At 42.3% G+C, this 16,656-nt stretch overlaps 1 protein-coding gene across 1 annotated transcript in view; it reads left to right on the plus strand.

Moving 5' to 3' along the window:
* Positions 1 to 16,191: 16,191 nt before the first annotated feature.
* The window catches only part of FBXL7 (F-box and leucine rich repeat protein 7), a 174,368-nt gene continuing 173,903 nt past the window's right edge, over positions 16,192 to 16,656 (plus strand). The window contains exon 1 of the mRNA XM_069853503.1: positions 16,192 to 16,572. Coding sequence (XP_069709604.1) covers positions 16,536 to 16,572 — 37 coding nt within the window. The 5' untranslated portion in view covers positions 16,192 to 16,535. The remainder of the gene's footprint in view (positions 16,573 to 16,656) is intronic.

Here is a 16,656-nt window from a genome sequence, read left to right on the forward strand (position 1 = left end):
CTCTAGTCTGATTTTGTCTTGGAAGTGACTCCTGAGGCTGCTTTTCTGATTTTTTTACTGGAAACGTTTTGTTCATACACCTTGATCACTTTGAAAAAATAGCTTGGAAGTGTATGGGGCTTGGGGTGTTTTCTTTCTGCTCCTCCAGTTGCACAGATTTGTAGAGTTTCTGTTGGCTACTGGTGGAAAAGGATGGACACAAAAGCAGCCTCATAATTTTTTATCCACTTTCTTCAATGTGATTTATTCCCTAATATGGTGTCCATATTTCACCAAGTAGTAACAAAACTAGTCAAAATAGTAACTAAAAATGATGCACTGTCATCTCAGACTCTTTAGATGTTTGGGGTTTATAGATATTTATAGCTACAGGGATACTGTATATATATAAACACACACCCACGCCCCCCCCCCAATATACAGAGGTTTATTTCTATAGGCATTTCAAGTCAGGATCATATCCTTCTGCAGGAAGATAGGTGTTGTAGGGGCAGCTATATGATAGAGAAGAAACTGTGAAGAGTACTCCTCCTGGTATATCTGTGCTTTTCAAAGAGGAAGCGCTCACAATATGACTTGTGGGTTATCCTCCATACGGGCGTACCCTTCGCCTCTCTCCTGTGAGTGGAGTCAGTCCTGTGGAAACTCTGCCTCTTCCACTGCCCTGAATGTCCTCAGTCTGTGGCAGGAGAAGCTGCTGGTGGAGCAGCCACTGGGGCTTCCTGTGGCTCTCTCCGTGCTTCTCCTTGCCGAAGAAGTTGAGCACACAGGGGTTTTTGCTGATAATGAACAGTATAACCTAAGGCTTCAGGAGTTTTTCAGGTAGCTTTTAAATGCTCACAGCATGATTTTACATGACATAATGTTAAACCAACCTTTCTTCCTCTGTAGTGCCTATTGACACAGAAATGCATTGTGCAGCCCTTCAGCTAAGCTGAATTTTGTGACATAGGAGAAAATGAAAAGGAAGAAGCCTTTGACCTTGATAATTGAGCAAACTGAATTTTCTGTGGCTGGGAATATGTCATCTTCATGTCATTTTTACAGTACTTTTTTGATTCTAACCATAGTGTAAACCATGGCCAGAGACGCATTTTTCAAAGCTCCAATCCAGAGCTTCTAAACAACTACTTTATTAAATGTAAGAGTCATGATGGTAGCTCACTCAGTATTACTGCAGCCAGAAAAGAGCTTAAATCTAGAAGGAAACAGAAAACCTCAACGTTTGTATGTTTTCTATGGTAGATTCTATTTGACTAATCTGAACAGATTTGTAACTGGGGTCAGGGAACAGGCTATGTCCACACTCCACTCCCCCCCATCCCACTCCCCCCAGTTCATTAACTACTCTTTACTTGTTTTCAAGAAGCAGTAAAGAACAGTATTAGGATGTTGATTTCTTACAAAAAAAAATCCCTGATCTTTTGGTATGGGTTTATCTCCTTATAGATATAAATCTCTCAGAAGCCTGGAGGGTTATAGAAGCTGAGACAGAACATCTTAACATGACTCTTTTGTGTGCATATCATATATTTAGGGATTTATTTTTTAAGCATTTTTTAAAACTTTGAAAGTTGGGTTGTTTTCTGTTTGTTTTTTTTTTTTCAAATGAGTGGGTTTGTCAGGGTTTGTCATATACATACAGATATGCATTCCACAAACCCACAATTCATTTAGCCTTCATTTTGATAGTAGGTTAAGACTAAAACAGTAAAGTCTTTTTTTGTTGAACCTCCAAAAGCAACCTCCTTCTTCCAGATGCCTTTGGCAGGAGTGAGCACAGTTAGTCAAACAGAGCACTGCTGGGCTGAAAATGCTGCCAGTACAGATGACAGCAGCACTTTGTCTCAGTGGAAGTGCTTTGTAGCTTGAGTCATGCCTCGTCCCTTCAGACATGCTCAGTACAGTTTTCCCTGTCCCCCACCTCCTTCTCACAGCCTTCCTAAAATGTCTTTCCTTCAACAGGGAGGGATCCTATGTTAAGGGTAAATATATAGCTTCGCCTGTTTCCCTTTTCGTTTTACTCACATTTATGTTTTTCAATATTGTTTAAGTACAAGAAAAAAACACGTTGCAGAAATGGCAATTCATCCAACACTTCTTTAAAAGTTAAGATATTCTGGAGCAAATGTAATGTTTTCTTTTGCCCATATTCCTACTGCACAAGTCCACGTCGGATGCAGTAAGTTATTGTTGTTGGTATATCGAATTACTTTAATAAGATCATTCCAGAGGATTCTTTCTATACGCCTCTCAAATTCTTCTGTTTTATCAGGAGTGTCAGAGAAAAGAAGGAAGTGTGTGATACCAGTTGGATTGCTTATTTATGTGCTCACTGTTGTTTTGTGGTTTTTAATTTATTTTTATTTTTGCTTGCTCTCTCCTTGTTACTTGCTGAAATAGCAGAAACATCTGTCTCTTCTTTCATTGAGGAGAATCATTTATGAGTCCCAGATTTACCAACAGTATCAGTTACATCCAGCAAACCTCACTCTTGGTCTTATTAATTACTTTCCATCTGCTTTTCCCTCAGGCATCTTGGTTAGCAGAAAAATGCTGACAATCAACAGTAATGGCTTCTTAAGTTAATTATATATTAAGTCAAGCTTTTTGCAGATATATTTTCAATAAATACATGTGTGTTGGGTTGTTTTTCTTTAGAAAGAGTCACCTTTGAATTGGACCTAGTTGAAAACCAAAACTGCAACAGTCCCAGAATCTGAGTATAGTGTGTGTGTGTGTGTGTGTGGAGGTTGCTGGTTTAAAATTTTTTGTTTCATTTTAAACTGACTGACAGTCTTAGCTTCTGCTTTGAATTTTTAAGCTGAAAGAAGCCCCATTTGGATTCTGTAGTTGTATGCTCAGCTCATGGAAAAAGTAGAGCTCCAGAAGTTGCGGTTGGAAGCAGTTACTGTGGGCAAAAGCGTATGGTCCTACAAGGGCTTGGGGGTTTTGCTCTTGTCAAGTTTTTTTTTGTTTTGCTTTGTTTAAATGAACATTTATATTCTTCTTTTCCCATGACTTTTCCCTCTTTTGGCTAGGTTGCTCCCTTGGTCTCCTACTGGGAAAGCAGCATTGAACTTCCAGTGCTGAAAAGATGATTAATGATACGCAAAACAGTATACAACATGTAGTTTATTTGGGGGGGTGGGAAAGAGGGGTTAAGTGTGCAGTGAAATGCTGCATTGGAGAATTCTAAGCAAATGGTGTGTGAAATTGTTGACAAATTGCCCTCATTAAGCTCACTAAATGAATGCTTTCATGAGAACATTGGCTTGATATCACCATGTATAATGTAACTTCTACTTGAAACTGTGTGCGCTGCTATTCTTATCTTTTAAACTCTTCTAGCAGCTTTAACGTCCTGATAAAGCCAACCATTGCTGCTGTCTTCACTGTTTAGCACATGGGATGTGAAAGAAAAATGCTGAGTGTGACTTCCATGAGTGGTTCTGAATAATTCATTAATTTATTCATTATAGTGAACCATTCTGAGCCGAGTCACCAAAGTTCATATGTGCCAAGAAATTTATTTAGATTCCTCACAGAATCTTTGGCTTGATCCCTGTCAATGCAAAGCACAGTAAAAGGACAGCAGTCACAGAAGCCTCTGTTTTGGAAAATGCAACTTTGGATACTGTTTAGCCTTGTTGATGGTAGAAAACTTGCAGAAAAACTGTTCCTTAAAGGTGATGGTGTTTGATGACCCAGCATGTTCACATGCATTCCAGTAAGGTCCGTGTGCACTATATACTTGCCCTACCAAACTGAATTCAGACCGTCAGCCTAAATATGCCCAACTGTGCAAATAATGAAGTGTGAAGCCATCACAGGGAGAACTGCATAGACTACTGAGATCTTCAAAGATGAAGGTCAGGCCATAGTGTAGCTGCCAGGCTTGTGCCATATGCAGTGTGTGCTTGTTGACGGATTTTACTATAGTAACAGGGGAACTATGCATGCAAAAAGCTACCAGTGTGAACTGTTTACCTTCAGTTAAGCTATTTCTTTAGCTGCTGCAAAGGAGTAGGAGATGACAGTCAGCCCATATTGAAAAATTATCCATACAATAAAGTTGAAAAATCCCTGTCCTAAACCAAATGCATACCGTGCAGAAAATGACATAATTACAGATACAACGCTGCTGGAAATTTTGAACAGGAATCATAGGATAGGAAGAAAAACGTGTCATGAATATATTGCCAGCTATTAATCCAGTAAGTTAAAACCAGTTGTGGCCGGTCCTTCTTAGAGCTTTTCCTGCAAGGAGAGCCTCGCTAGAGAAAGCTGACATGCAGGAAGACGAGGAAAAGCACACCATGTAAACAAGGAGACTGGTTTTCCTGACCTTCCTCCTCTCTTATGCAGTGTGTCTTCTCACCTCACACTCTTGCATGGCTCCAGTAACCACTTATCTTTCATCATAGCTAGGTTAGAATAAGTACAGGAACATCTGAGAACTTTGGGAGAGATTTTTCATTTGTAACTTGGCTTTCCAGTATGGGAAAGATTGGGAATGATTGAATTACATCAGTCTGTGCTGTTATGAGCAGTGCTAGGAAACTTTATAAGCAGCTGCAGACAGGTAAGAGTTTGTGTGGGTACTTTGTAGCTGACCTCAGGCAAAGTTTGTGGTGTACCTTAAGGACCTTGGTGAGCTATTAAGCTCCCCTTGCTGACTTTAAACTAAGGAGGAATACCTTGAAGAGCATACCTATGATCCCTCTCAAGAGTAACACTGAGGGTGCGAATACACCACATTGATGGTAGGTAACTGGCACAAGCACTTTGTAACATAAACATTTAGTTTAGATAAATAAAATAAAGCCATTTAGATCCACCAAGCTGTAGTAAGGTAGGTTATTTGGTTTATTTTCTTACCTGATGATGACTGTGAACACATCTTCCCCACTACTGCAAACAATGAAGTCCATTTTCCCACATTTACGGAAATCTTGGATGATCTCCATCACCTTGAGAAATTATTTCTTGGAATATGGTGTCTCCCCGGTGTGAAAATCTTAACATTCTGTGTCTGTGATGTGCTGAGGCTAAAGCTTAGGTGGCAAGTACCTCTGGGATTTGAACTTGACTTCTGTTTATTAGGCAAGAACTTGAACCAACTAAGCTATTCTTGCAAACAGCAGAGTAAAATGTGTTCTCACTGATCACACTGCTGTCCAGAACAATCTGGAGTGACCTCTCTACTGGTCGGTAGTGTTATTAAACTGTAGAGTACATTGGACCCTGAAGTGGGTTTTTAAGTCCTTTAGAGAGGGATCGTAAAGATTGTTATCAACTCTGAGCATTCTTGTACCTCATAAATGGAGTACATGAACTGCGTATCTCATTTTATGCGGTACAGCATTTAAAGCTGGTCATATAAAGTAATTGTTCTAAGACTGCTATGTCCAAGCTTTCTCTCTTTTAGCAATCATCTTAGAAAAAAGTGACTTAAAAGAACTGTTGATTTGTCCTCCTTAGCAAATCTGCTAGTGATTGCAGCCTAATGAATCATCTGAGAAATTTTGTAATTCAGAATTTCAAAGGTTCAAAATCAAGGAATTATAATAACAATTACATTAACCCACTATGTTTACTCTGGGAGTTAACATTTGTTAGGAAAGAAAGCATAAAAGAAGAAACAGGAATTGTGAAGAACATGGAGAAACGAATAATACCCTTCTTGGGCAGGGCCAATGTCTCTGTTGAGCATGTGGGGCTGGTACTCCACAATCAGTACTAGCAGCCTGTCTTCATACACAGCCTCTCCTGAGAGGTGTTCCTTGAAAAACATGAAGGATTTGGGCACCAGCAAACAGCATGAACAGCAGGTGTTCATGAATATGGCTACCTAGCAGGGTAATAGGAGTGTTTTTTTTGTAGGCACCCCCAAACATTTGTTGACCAAGACAGTTTGTGACTCACAGCGATGTAAGGAAAATCCATAGCCTCCACAAGGAGGTGCTCACAAAGATGTGGCAGCCCTGGGGCAGACCTTGTAGAAATTTCTCGCAGCTTCATTGAGCTGACAAGGCTGTCAGGATCTGTAAAATCTCTGAGCCTTGACTGACTGATGTCTCCGTCCCAAGTGCTCCCTGTTGGAGTCGATCACATTTAGCTGCTAATGTCTTGATGGTCTGGTGAGAATGACTACTTTAAAGGCACCGTAAGCTTGCATTTTGGGACTTGCTTTTGTGATGTATATCTTAATATCTTGCAGCATTACAACCTGAAGGAGAAAGTTGAATTTCACTGTTTCACCTAGAAACTGTTTAATGCTAAGACTCTGGCTCATGTTACTCCAACAAAGGGCTGTGGAACTTTAACATCCCACTGTCTTTCACCTATCTGTAATGTCCATCTGTTGTTTGTGATCCTGGTCTGACGCAAAAGGAGGTTTGTTCCCAGATGCTCATCATTGCAGTGTGCTAACACAAACGTGCATTTATTAATGGTTTCAGCAAATACCTGGCACCTTGACTAGACATGGCTGAGGAGCAGCACTTGGGTATTAAGCCATTTTGGCTACAAAGCAGGGACTTCTGTCACAGGAGGACATGCGACTTGGGATGTTAAAAGTAAAATACTGACAGAGCAGAATCTACCAGAAGAAATCTGTTAAAGACTTTTAAACTGTTTGCGGCAGTTTCTATGGTGGTTGGAAGATGCCAGCTTTGAAAGGAGACAGTCTAAATTTTAGCTATTAATTTTGATGTTCCTTTAAACAATATAATATTACATTTTGACATACAACGAGAACACAGTGGGAAAGGAAAAAAAATCTAAAGTGAAAATATACAGAGTCACAGTAATATTAAAATATGGGATATGAAGTTTCATGTCAGCCACTCTTTTACTGATTGACATCATCATTTCCTTGACCTTCATTCTCTGTCCAGGGGAAGGGAATGAATAAGGTACTTGGTCCCAGGTCCTGTGATCTGCCAGTTGACATGAAGGCCTCCTCATAATTTCTTTCCATTAGATCCTGAAGAAAGGAACTACCTTTCTCTACTGCACTCTTTGTACTGTCATCAGGTGTCTCTGAGCCAAGTTTTGTGGTAATGAAATGAGCAGACTCCTCCTGGAGACATCAGTGAAGGCACTGTGTGTGGTGAAGGCAGAGGCTCACAAAACAGAAGTGTCAATGAAAATCAAATTGAAAAAGTAATGCTTCAGCTGTTGGCTCACTTGACCTGCTGGCCACGCTTGTTTTGATGCAGACCAGGATACCATTTGCTTTCTGGGCTGTGAGCGCACACTGGCAGCTCATGTCGAGCTTCTCATTGACCAGCACCCCCAAGTCCTTCTCTGCAGGGCTGCTCTCAATCACATCATTCCCCATTCTGTACTGAAATCAGGGATTGCCCCAACAAAGATGTAGGGCCTGGTACTTGGCCTTGTTGAACCTCATGAGATTATCACAGCCCCACTTCTCCATCCTGTCCAGGTCCCTCTGGATGACATCCCATCCTTCCAGTGTGGCAGCTACACCACTCAGCTTGGCGTCATCTGCAGACTTGCTGTGGGTGCGCTTGATCTCACTGTCAGTATCGTTGATGAAGAAGATATTAAACAGCATTGGTCCCACTACGGACCCCTGAGGGACACCACATTCTCTTTAACCTTCTTCTTCTGATTGACGTACCTGGAGAAGCCCTTCTTGATAGTCTTCACTTCCCTTGCCAAGTTCAGCTACAGCTGTGCCTTGACCTTCCTGACTTCATCCCTATAAAGTTGGGCAGTGTCCCTATACACATACGAGGTTCTCTGTCCCTGCTTGCCCTGCCTGTGCAGTTCCCTCTTGTTCTTGAGTTTGACCAGCAGGTCTCAACTCAGGCACACTGGTCTCTTCCTTTCCCTGCCTGATTTCCCACATTTTTTTCTTACAAATGACTGACTTAATTAAGACAGAAATCAGTCTGTTAGATGATGGGTCATAAAATTTCTGCAAGTATCAAATGCATGTTAATTGTGCTGGCTTTATATTATAAAAATACTTGGCATATTTACAAATTAGTCATGGACATGTGGGACCAGGCTGTCTGTCTGTGGAGGAATGAAAACTGGAGAAGGAAGGAGGTCTTTTCACAGAACCTGATGCACAGGTACAACATAGTACTGCTCCATCTGTGAGTAGGGTGACCCACTGACTGGGCAAGATATGATTCTGCCAGGCCTGTGAGGAGATCTAGGGGCATCAAAGAGAATCCCCCAGTAAGCCTTATGCAGAGCTATCTGTGAATTCTTCACTGAAAACTAGCAAAAGGGAAACTAAGATCTGAAGGAAGCTCAGGCTGCCTTTGCAAGGAGTGACACCATAAAGGGAAAATGAGGCATTTTGGCTGCAGGCTGGACAACTCAGGTATGATGTCCCAGAAAGCTCTGAAATACAGCAAAACTTTCTCATAGAAACTTGGTGAAACTCCCTTTCATGTTGCTAAATTGTGCTGCCTCCTCTTATGAAAGGAAGAAAGAACTGGGAGGGAGCCGGTCAGGGCTGAACAGTTTGAGAGCTATTGACTGTGAATTTTCTTAGGATGTTTTGCATTAACATTAGTGTGAAGCAGAAGAATGGAACTGCTGGCAGTAGTGGTGAGAGACCAGAAGAAAGCAGTTGGTTCAGGGAATGCTGATAAAGCATGAATATAAAGGGAAGTTAGTGGTGATTACTGCTGAGGAGAAAAATTCCATGGAAATATGATAGATTAATAGTTACTGCCTTCAGAGGGAAGACAGTAGAGGAATGAAAAAGGAGGGAAAGACTAGAAGGACGGAAGGGAGCTTTGTTCAGTGAGGTATCTGGGATAAATGCGGCCCAAGAAGCTGAAACTTAGCCAGACGTGAAAAAACAATGTGAAATGGGGATGGCTCTGTTTGTATGGGCAGTGAACCACAGTCAAAGCGGAAGGAATGGTGCTTACAGAGATATAATGGTCAGAAGTTCAGTCTAATGCAGTATCCATTGTCCAGCACCCTATGATTCCACAGCACTTGCTGCCTCTTGGGTGAAGATCCACATTACTGAATAAATGCTTTATCTTTCCTCAGTGTTGATGCCTGCAGGCTGTTTCTAGACAGAGATTTCCAGAGTCTGTCCACATCCCTGTTCAGGGTCTGTCCACAGTGTAAGTGTCCACTATGTGCAACCCAGGCACAAATCTCACCCTGCTCTGTTTTTCACAGAAAGGAAACCTGGCCACACTAGCTACACAGTATGCTGCAGCAAGAGTCTGAAGAAGAAGGACAGCATAGACATCATCGTGGTTTTTGGAAAACTCTCCATTGCCATCAGCGCTTTTTTTGTCCAATTAACAGTAGTCTGTTTAGCAAAGCTTGGGCTTCCAACCCTGCAAATAATCACTATAGATGTCAATGAAATGAGGGAATGTATCTTATTAAGTTCATTCTTTGCTCACCTCTTAAGAGTGTACATCAGCCAACCGTGTGTTTTAAACCAAACTAAACCTCCGTACATTAAAATTGCAAGGTCAGACGAAAAGCGTGAGATACCAGAACTGATTTTTCCTCTACAGTTTTTTGATGTCTCCATTGTCCTTCTGTATTACAAGGCACTTAGATAATTGCAGACTGCTTCTGGGAATAAAGTGGTTTTGAAGTGCTGGCTGTAGGCTTCAGCCTTTTCTGTTATGGAAGGTGTATTGTGGACAAGGCAGGGGAATTGAGGGTGGTGCTTCTGAAATTGCACACAGTCTTCATTCCTGTGTTTTTTAACACTTGAGACTTAGGAGCTTAACTTTACAAACTCAATGCTCTTTTCGACAGACTTTATATGTAATGTAAAACATGTTTCAACACAGTCTGAACTGTATTTATTGCTTTTGTTGCTGAAGAAGGGAAAAATCAGGTCTGAGAGAGTATTTTCTCCTGTAAAACTGAAAAAATCAGCAAACCTATCTTAAAATCTCAGGTTGGTTAAAATCTTCTTGTTTAAGATTTGAATTAGTTGAACTTCTGAAATGGATCTGTATTCAATAGAACTTCCTGTACTTCCTCTGCTCTGAAGTCATTAGCACCAATCATAAGGCAAACTCATTGAAGTCCCAAGCGTCCTAGAACTTGCACACTACCTTGATTTAATGCGTTTTAAACAGACCTATTGAAGTCACAGTGGGACCAGAGCCTTTGCTTGGCTGGAGTAACCTGACCTCATGTGAAGGGATGCTATGAGTTCTGAGCCAGTACAACAGACTACTAAAAGCTCTCTCTTAAAATATAATCTAAGCAATCCTTAAACCAGGAAGCTTTTTAGTTGTGTAGATCAAGTTACTCATAATTATACTAAGCCTACTAATGATAAAATGGCTCATGCCCTCAGGTCACGTAGCAATAAGGCCATAACTTCTGTCTATAATGATAAAGGTAACATTTTTTTTCTCCTTTAGGAGGTAGGTAGTATTAGTGGATCATTTTGTAGTTAATCAAATAATATGCTTTTGATAATTCCTTTATATTGCCAGAATCTTATTAGTCAAACTTATTTTGGATTCTTTTTCACTTTAGAATGCCCAAAAGCATTCAACACAGATAGTATCATGAGGCATTCACAAAATGTATGCAGCCATATGAGCATGGTGATGTAAAAGTAGAATTAATTAGAACAATGTTACTTGGCTGCTGCTGTCTTTAAAAGGATACTCATTTTTTTTTCATCATTTTATTTAAATACAATGTGTGAAAAAAAAACCCTTAAAATGTCTCAAATATGAAAATGCAAAGTTTCCTACACCAAATGGGAAACTAGTCATAGTTTTGTTGCTCAAATTTGAAGGTCTGGGATACAAAGAGATTTTAATCTGAAGTTTGCCATAAAGCTAACTGGAAGTAGCTGGAAGATTTTGATTTTTGTTTATTATTATTTCAAAGAGGGAAGCTTAGACTAAAACTGAAGAAAAAATCCCACCCAAACCAACTGTGGCAGAAATTCCAGAGCCAAAATATTTAGTCTTAGAATTGCTGTGATGTTGCCTTATGGCAATAGTTCAGTTGCTTTCAGAATTTTTTTTCTTTATCCAGAGCCCTTTGTTTGGCTACTCCTTCCAAAATTGCTGTGGTTTTATTCATGAAATAGAAAAGTTGTGCATCATGAGACAAGAAATGCACCACAGAGGGAGGCCCATAATGAATAGAGATGTAACACAAACACTACGAGGAACAATTGTAGCAACATATCTAAATAGAAACATTTTGGCCCATAGCTTTCTTGTTCTTCCCCAACCCTCATAATTTCTAAATTTCCCTCGCTGGGGCAGGATAGAAGTCTAAGCGAAAATGCATTCATGTCTTCTTGTAGAGAACAAAAATGGCAATAAAGGAAGGTACATCTCATACAACAATTAATCTTTCCCAGTCTTGCAAAACCAGAAGTTGATAGTATTCCATCTCTTCCTCTCTTAGATGGGTTCATACTGCTTATATAAAAAAGAAATAACCCAAAAGTTATTCTTGTCCCTAAAGAAAGCACTTCATCTCCTTTAGATCATTGAAAAGACGGCAGAACTGATGTACTTTCAGATTCTTTGCATCTTTTTGAAGGCTAGGGTGTCTTAAAGTGTTGTTGTAAACATTTTTACAAAGGAATTACATGATGTTTGTTGTTCAAGCTGACCAACTAGGCCAACTAGAAGACAAGGAGAAAAAAAAAAAACCCTACTGCATAACTTTGCCAAGAATGAGCGAAACATCTCTGAAACTGTTAAAAGGAAACATCTTCTTAGGTCTCATCCAGAGGCACGATAACAGTACTAAGTTCCAAACCATTTGGCTAGGCATAATAGGCCTCCTAGAATCCAGCAGTGAATCCCACAATGAACCGAGCATTTGGCAAACATGAAATGGCTATAACATATCTCAGTTCTAGCTGAAACTTGTAGATTGTCTTTAAACCAGCATTTCCCAAGTTCTCTGTTCATGTTGATGCTTTTGGGCCTATGAAGCTCCAAGACTGACTGTTCTAAATGCCTTGCACAAAAGAATTTCCCATTGTCAGTGGTACCACCTGTAAGAAATGCATTTCTGCTGAGAGTTTTATGTCTTTGTACCAAAATGAGTTTGGTACTTTACTGCTTCTCCATGTACCCTCCATCTCATTCTCCTCTAGAAAGAGTATAATGGGATGTGCAACAGAAATAGTCAGTCCTTCATCTGAAAGCTGAATTCAAATCTCCTAAATGATTCTGATCATGTTGGAATATTCCCGGGATTTATGCCATAAACTTGATGGAGTGGTAACTTCTTCATCTGAATGTCCTTATTCTTTACAGGGCTCTCTCGACAGCTGAACTCCCTGTCTCACAAAGCACCAGTCTACGGTATTCTTGGTGAGCAAAAATGCTTCTTGACAAAGGTATTAATTTTAGTTGTGATACATCAGATTTTGAGTTTGGAGGGAACTGCCGTATTCCTTCTCGTGGAAGCATTGTTCTTTCCGAATCCTGTAAAATTATTTATGTACAACTATGCACTTAGGTCTATGTCAGATTATGTTTCCAATTGGTCTAAAAAGTTTCTCTCTTATAAGAAAGGTTGCTGCAACAAATGCACAGTCTTCTAGGAGTTAGAAGTGGGTCACTGGCATTTGTGGCCCTATGATCCCCACAGGGAAACTTTCGTGTCATCGACCACCATGGGATGCACAGCACACAACGTGACCTGAGGAGCTGGGAAGTTGCTCAGGGAGCTGTTTTCGGTGGCCACTCCAGCCACAGTATTCAGGCTAAGACTAAGCACAGCTGGGCTGCACATGGAGCGGGGACATGTGTTGGTTTCGGGCTGCATGTGCTCTCGCACAGCTGGGCACCAGCACTGCTCCACCGCACCTTCAGTGGGGAGGATGATATATCTTGGGCATGCTAGCCACGGCTGCCCATTGTTATGCCAGAGGTGAGGGCTTGAGTGACAGAGGGAGGCTGCTGTGCCATACAAAGCCCTAGCTTTTCTTGGACATCCTACTCTCCCTAGGTCAGTTCCTAGCAAGTGTCTGGGGTAGATTTTTCAAATCCTACAAGCCACGTGGCAGGAAAAACATACTTGTTTGTATGTTGGCAGTCTGTGGGCCCATAAGTGAGGCAAACATTAACCCTGCAACATAACCTTTTACTATTTTACAGACAGCAGACTGCACTTTCCCACCCCTTGAACAGCTAATTCTCAAAAAAAAGAACAGAGAATGTTAAAAGCAAACACTTGTGTCAAAACCTGTCTGCCTTGATGCAGTACAAAGTTTGTTTAATATCAGTGGTTAGAAATTAACCTTTGATTACAGAAAACCATATCTTTAGTCTACTTCACATTTTCTTTCAGAAAACCTAGGATGTTCATTTCACGAGTGTGAACCCAGAAGGCAATGTTTTCTTAGACCTTCACTGATTTTTGAGAATTGAAGGGTGTGTAGTCATCTTGAATCATGACCAAAACTTTTTCACAAGGAGAAGTATTAATGGCCAATGTTTGATGGGATTAGAGCCTAAGAATGTTGCCCAATGACTTGTCAATAATTTGTGATGCTGCTACTCATTTCAGCATTGGGTACTTAGCCTGCCTCTTAATGAAAATGCACATTTTTTTTTCTTTTCAAGTTAATCTCCCATGCCCAAAATATTAGGTTTTAGAAACATTCTCTGTGGTGTTGTCAGTGTGGATGCATTTGCCTCTGCAGTTTCATATGCTGTTTGCATATGTTGACAAAGATGTAATTTCCTCAGAATTATCTGTACATGCAGTAATTGTCTAGTGTGTGTGTTGTGATACATTTAGGAAGACAGGCTTTTCCATACATGAGATCATAGTGCAGTGCAGGGATAACTGCTCAACTGATGGTTTAAATCAAATCAAGATTAAAGCAGTTTTGTCTTTTTAATAAAAACATGTAATGACCTGGCAATCCATGAGCTGTATGCTGAGGATCAGTATCAGCAATACAACACATAATCCACAATAGTAGATACTTGCAAAATGCTAGTAAACAGCTAGAAACTTCTAAAGATCCTTCTGTTACTGATCCTGAAGAGTCCTAGTCTCACACACATGCAGCTGTGGGCACACCAGTCCCCAAGCTGTGCGGGTTACAAGCTCACACCTGTCTTCTGGGGTTGGCCCACCTATTCACACACCTGCAGGTACCAATATAACCCACATTTTAGGTGTATTTATACGTTCCTGTGCTGTTCCCTATGACTGGCTTTCACATGTGCCACGAGTACCCCTACACACCTGAGATATGGGTCCCCAGTTGTCACACCCCAAACTGCTACCAGGCAGAGAGACGGTGCTATCAGGCCAAGGCAGTGGGGTGACTTTTGGCAGTATCAAACCATACTGCTGCTCTGCTCTGTGCAAACCTGCGTCTTTCTTTTTCACTTCTTTTCAACCTGACTCTTTTCCAAAAGCCTTTTGGTAACCCTCGATTACTTCATCTGGGTAATGGTTGTTCTGAACAAACATCATCACTGTTATTTTTGTTGATTTAATGTGAGCCCTTTGGAGGGAGCATCCTCTCAGTACTGGCAGTTCCCGCATGCAGTTCACCCTCACTCGTATTTGGCAGTATCTCTTGCTATCCAGCCCCTTTCTGCAGGCAGAAGCACTGCTCACTCCCCCGCGGTAGTGAAAATCATGCTTCCCAATTTGGGTTTTGGGGTGGGTTGCTCTGAGGAAAGGCCCTTGCCCCACTGGTGCTCTCCCTTGCACAACTGTGCATACTCTGCTGTTTCAGATATATAATGTTTCATTAGATCATCTTGGTAATGGTAGGTGAGTCCCTACCAGAGTTTGTAAAGACAGCACTAATGATTGAACTGAAAGGGCTTATATTGCTTATGATTTCCTGACAATCCATGCAGTCTGTGAGAGTCTGTCTTTTGGGGTGAAAGAAGAAGTGGCTGTTTTTTAAGAAAACTTAAGGAGCAAGGGAGAACGGTCTGCTTGATTCTTTGGGAGTCCAGAGGGCAATTAAATAGAAACATCTCATCTCAAAGGACCATCCCTACAGGACACCTGAACAACTACTTTGGGGATGTTAAACAGTCGGGTTTTTCCTTCGACGTGGTGGCGAGGAGTCTGTTGGCAAAAGAGAAAACAGCTCTAACATCAGAGAAGCAGGGAATGGCAAGAAAACAGAGTGCCCATCTGGCTTCCTTGCACACACGGGGACTTTCTGACAACTCCTGTCGTTGCAGAGGGATGGAAGGTGCCACCAACATGCCTGGCCATTGCAAAGACACCCGGGCAAAGAGCTTCCAGCCCCAAGCCAGAGGGGTTGGTGGGGCTGGGGCAGATCCCTGCAAGAAGATGGTGATACTGAAAAGGATGGCAAATAAAAACTCTCTAAGACTTGTCTTGGAGTTTCAGAAAGCGAGCATCCTTTATCAGGGCTGGGCAGCGCAAGGCAGTGATCTCCATCAGTCGTGGGCAGTGAGACTGGAGCTGGGGACAGAATGTGTTTCCCACTGAGATGCGTAGGTATCAGTTTCCCCAGAAATCTTATGCGTGTGTTATTACTTTCCAAAGTCACATTTTAATGTTATTATGAAACTTTGCAACAGTCAATGTTATCGTGAAACTTCACAACTCTTGCTAATTTGGAGCTGGCCTCAACTCTCTGTCTGACTTTGCCTTTGAGATAGAAAGAAAACTCCAAACAGCGGTGGCTACAGAAGAAGAGACATCTGCTCAGCACAGATCATACTTCACACAAGACGTTATCATCTTCAAAGAATGGACAGCGTCTGGGAAAACACTGTTTTAAAGAAAACATGCTATCAGAGGGACATCCCGTCTAACTTTTAAAGCGCACTATTAGATGAAACTTTAGCTTAAATGAAAGATATTCCACTTTTTTATAACAGTAACTACTTCTTGTGTCAGAGAAGGGCAGGAAAGCCGGGGCGGAGCCACGGGAGGAGCCCTCGGGCCGGTTGCTGCGTCTTTAAGGCCGGGGCAGGCTCTCTTCTCCATCCTCCATCCCTCCTCCATCCCGGGGCCGGGAGGAGGCGCCTGTCGATAACAAAAGTCCGTGGCGGCGGCTCCCCCCTTCCTCCCTCCGTGGGCAACAAGTGGCTGGCGGCGGCTCCCCGGGGGAGGCGGCAGCGGGGCTGGGAGGAGGAGGAGGAGGAGGAAGGCGGAGCGGCGTCCAAGTCGCGGGGGAGCCGCAGCGCCGTCCGTGGGGCGGTGGAGGCTGCGCCCGGGGGCCGTCCCGTGGATTATAACTGGAGCCGCCTCCCGTGCCCTGACATCCCGGCTGGAAACCGAGGAAGGCGCCGCTTTGTTTTTTTTTTTTTTTTATTCTTTCCACTTTTTTTTTTTTTTTTTGAGCGGGTAAGGGAGGGTATCGGCTCCCGGAGAAGAAGCGGAGGGGAAGTTACAGAGCTGCTTTGGACATGTCGCCGTGAAAACTCCCGGGATTTCCCCCCCACCCCCTCTCCCTTCTCATCCCCCGGACTCTATCCCAGCATCCGCGGTCGAGATGCTGCGCGGCGGCGCGGGGAGGCGGCGGCGAGCATGAAGCCGGCAGGATGGGCGCGAACAATGGCAAGCAGTACGGCAGCGAGGGTGAGTCTTAGGAGGGAGAAAACGTGTCCTGGGGTAGCAGCGGGCTCGCCCCGGGCCGGGGAGGGGGGTGCCAGAGCGGGGGGT

This window comes from Phaenicophaeus curvirostris, chromosome 3 (assembly GCF_032191515.1).
Source record: "Phaenicophaeus curvirostris isolate KB17595 chromosome 3, BPBGC_Pcur_1.0, whole genome shotgun sequence".
In the NCBI taxonomy this organism is placed as follows: domain Eukaryota; kingdom Metazoa; phylum Chordata; class Aves; order Cuculiformes; family Cuculidae; genus Phaenicophaeus; species Phaenicophaeus curvirostris.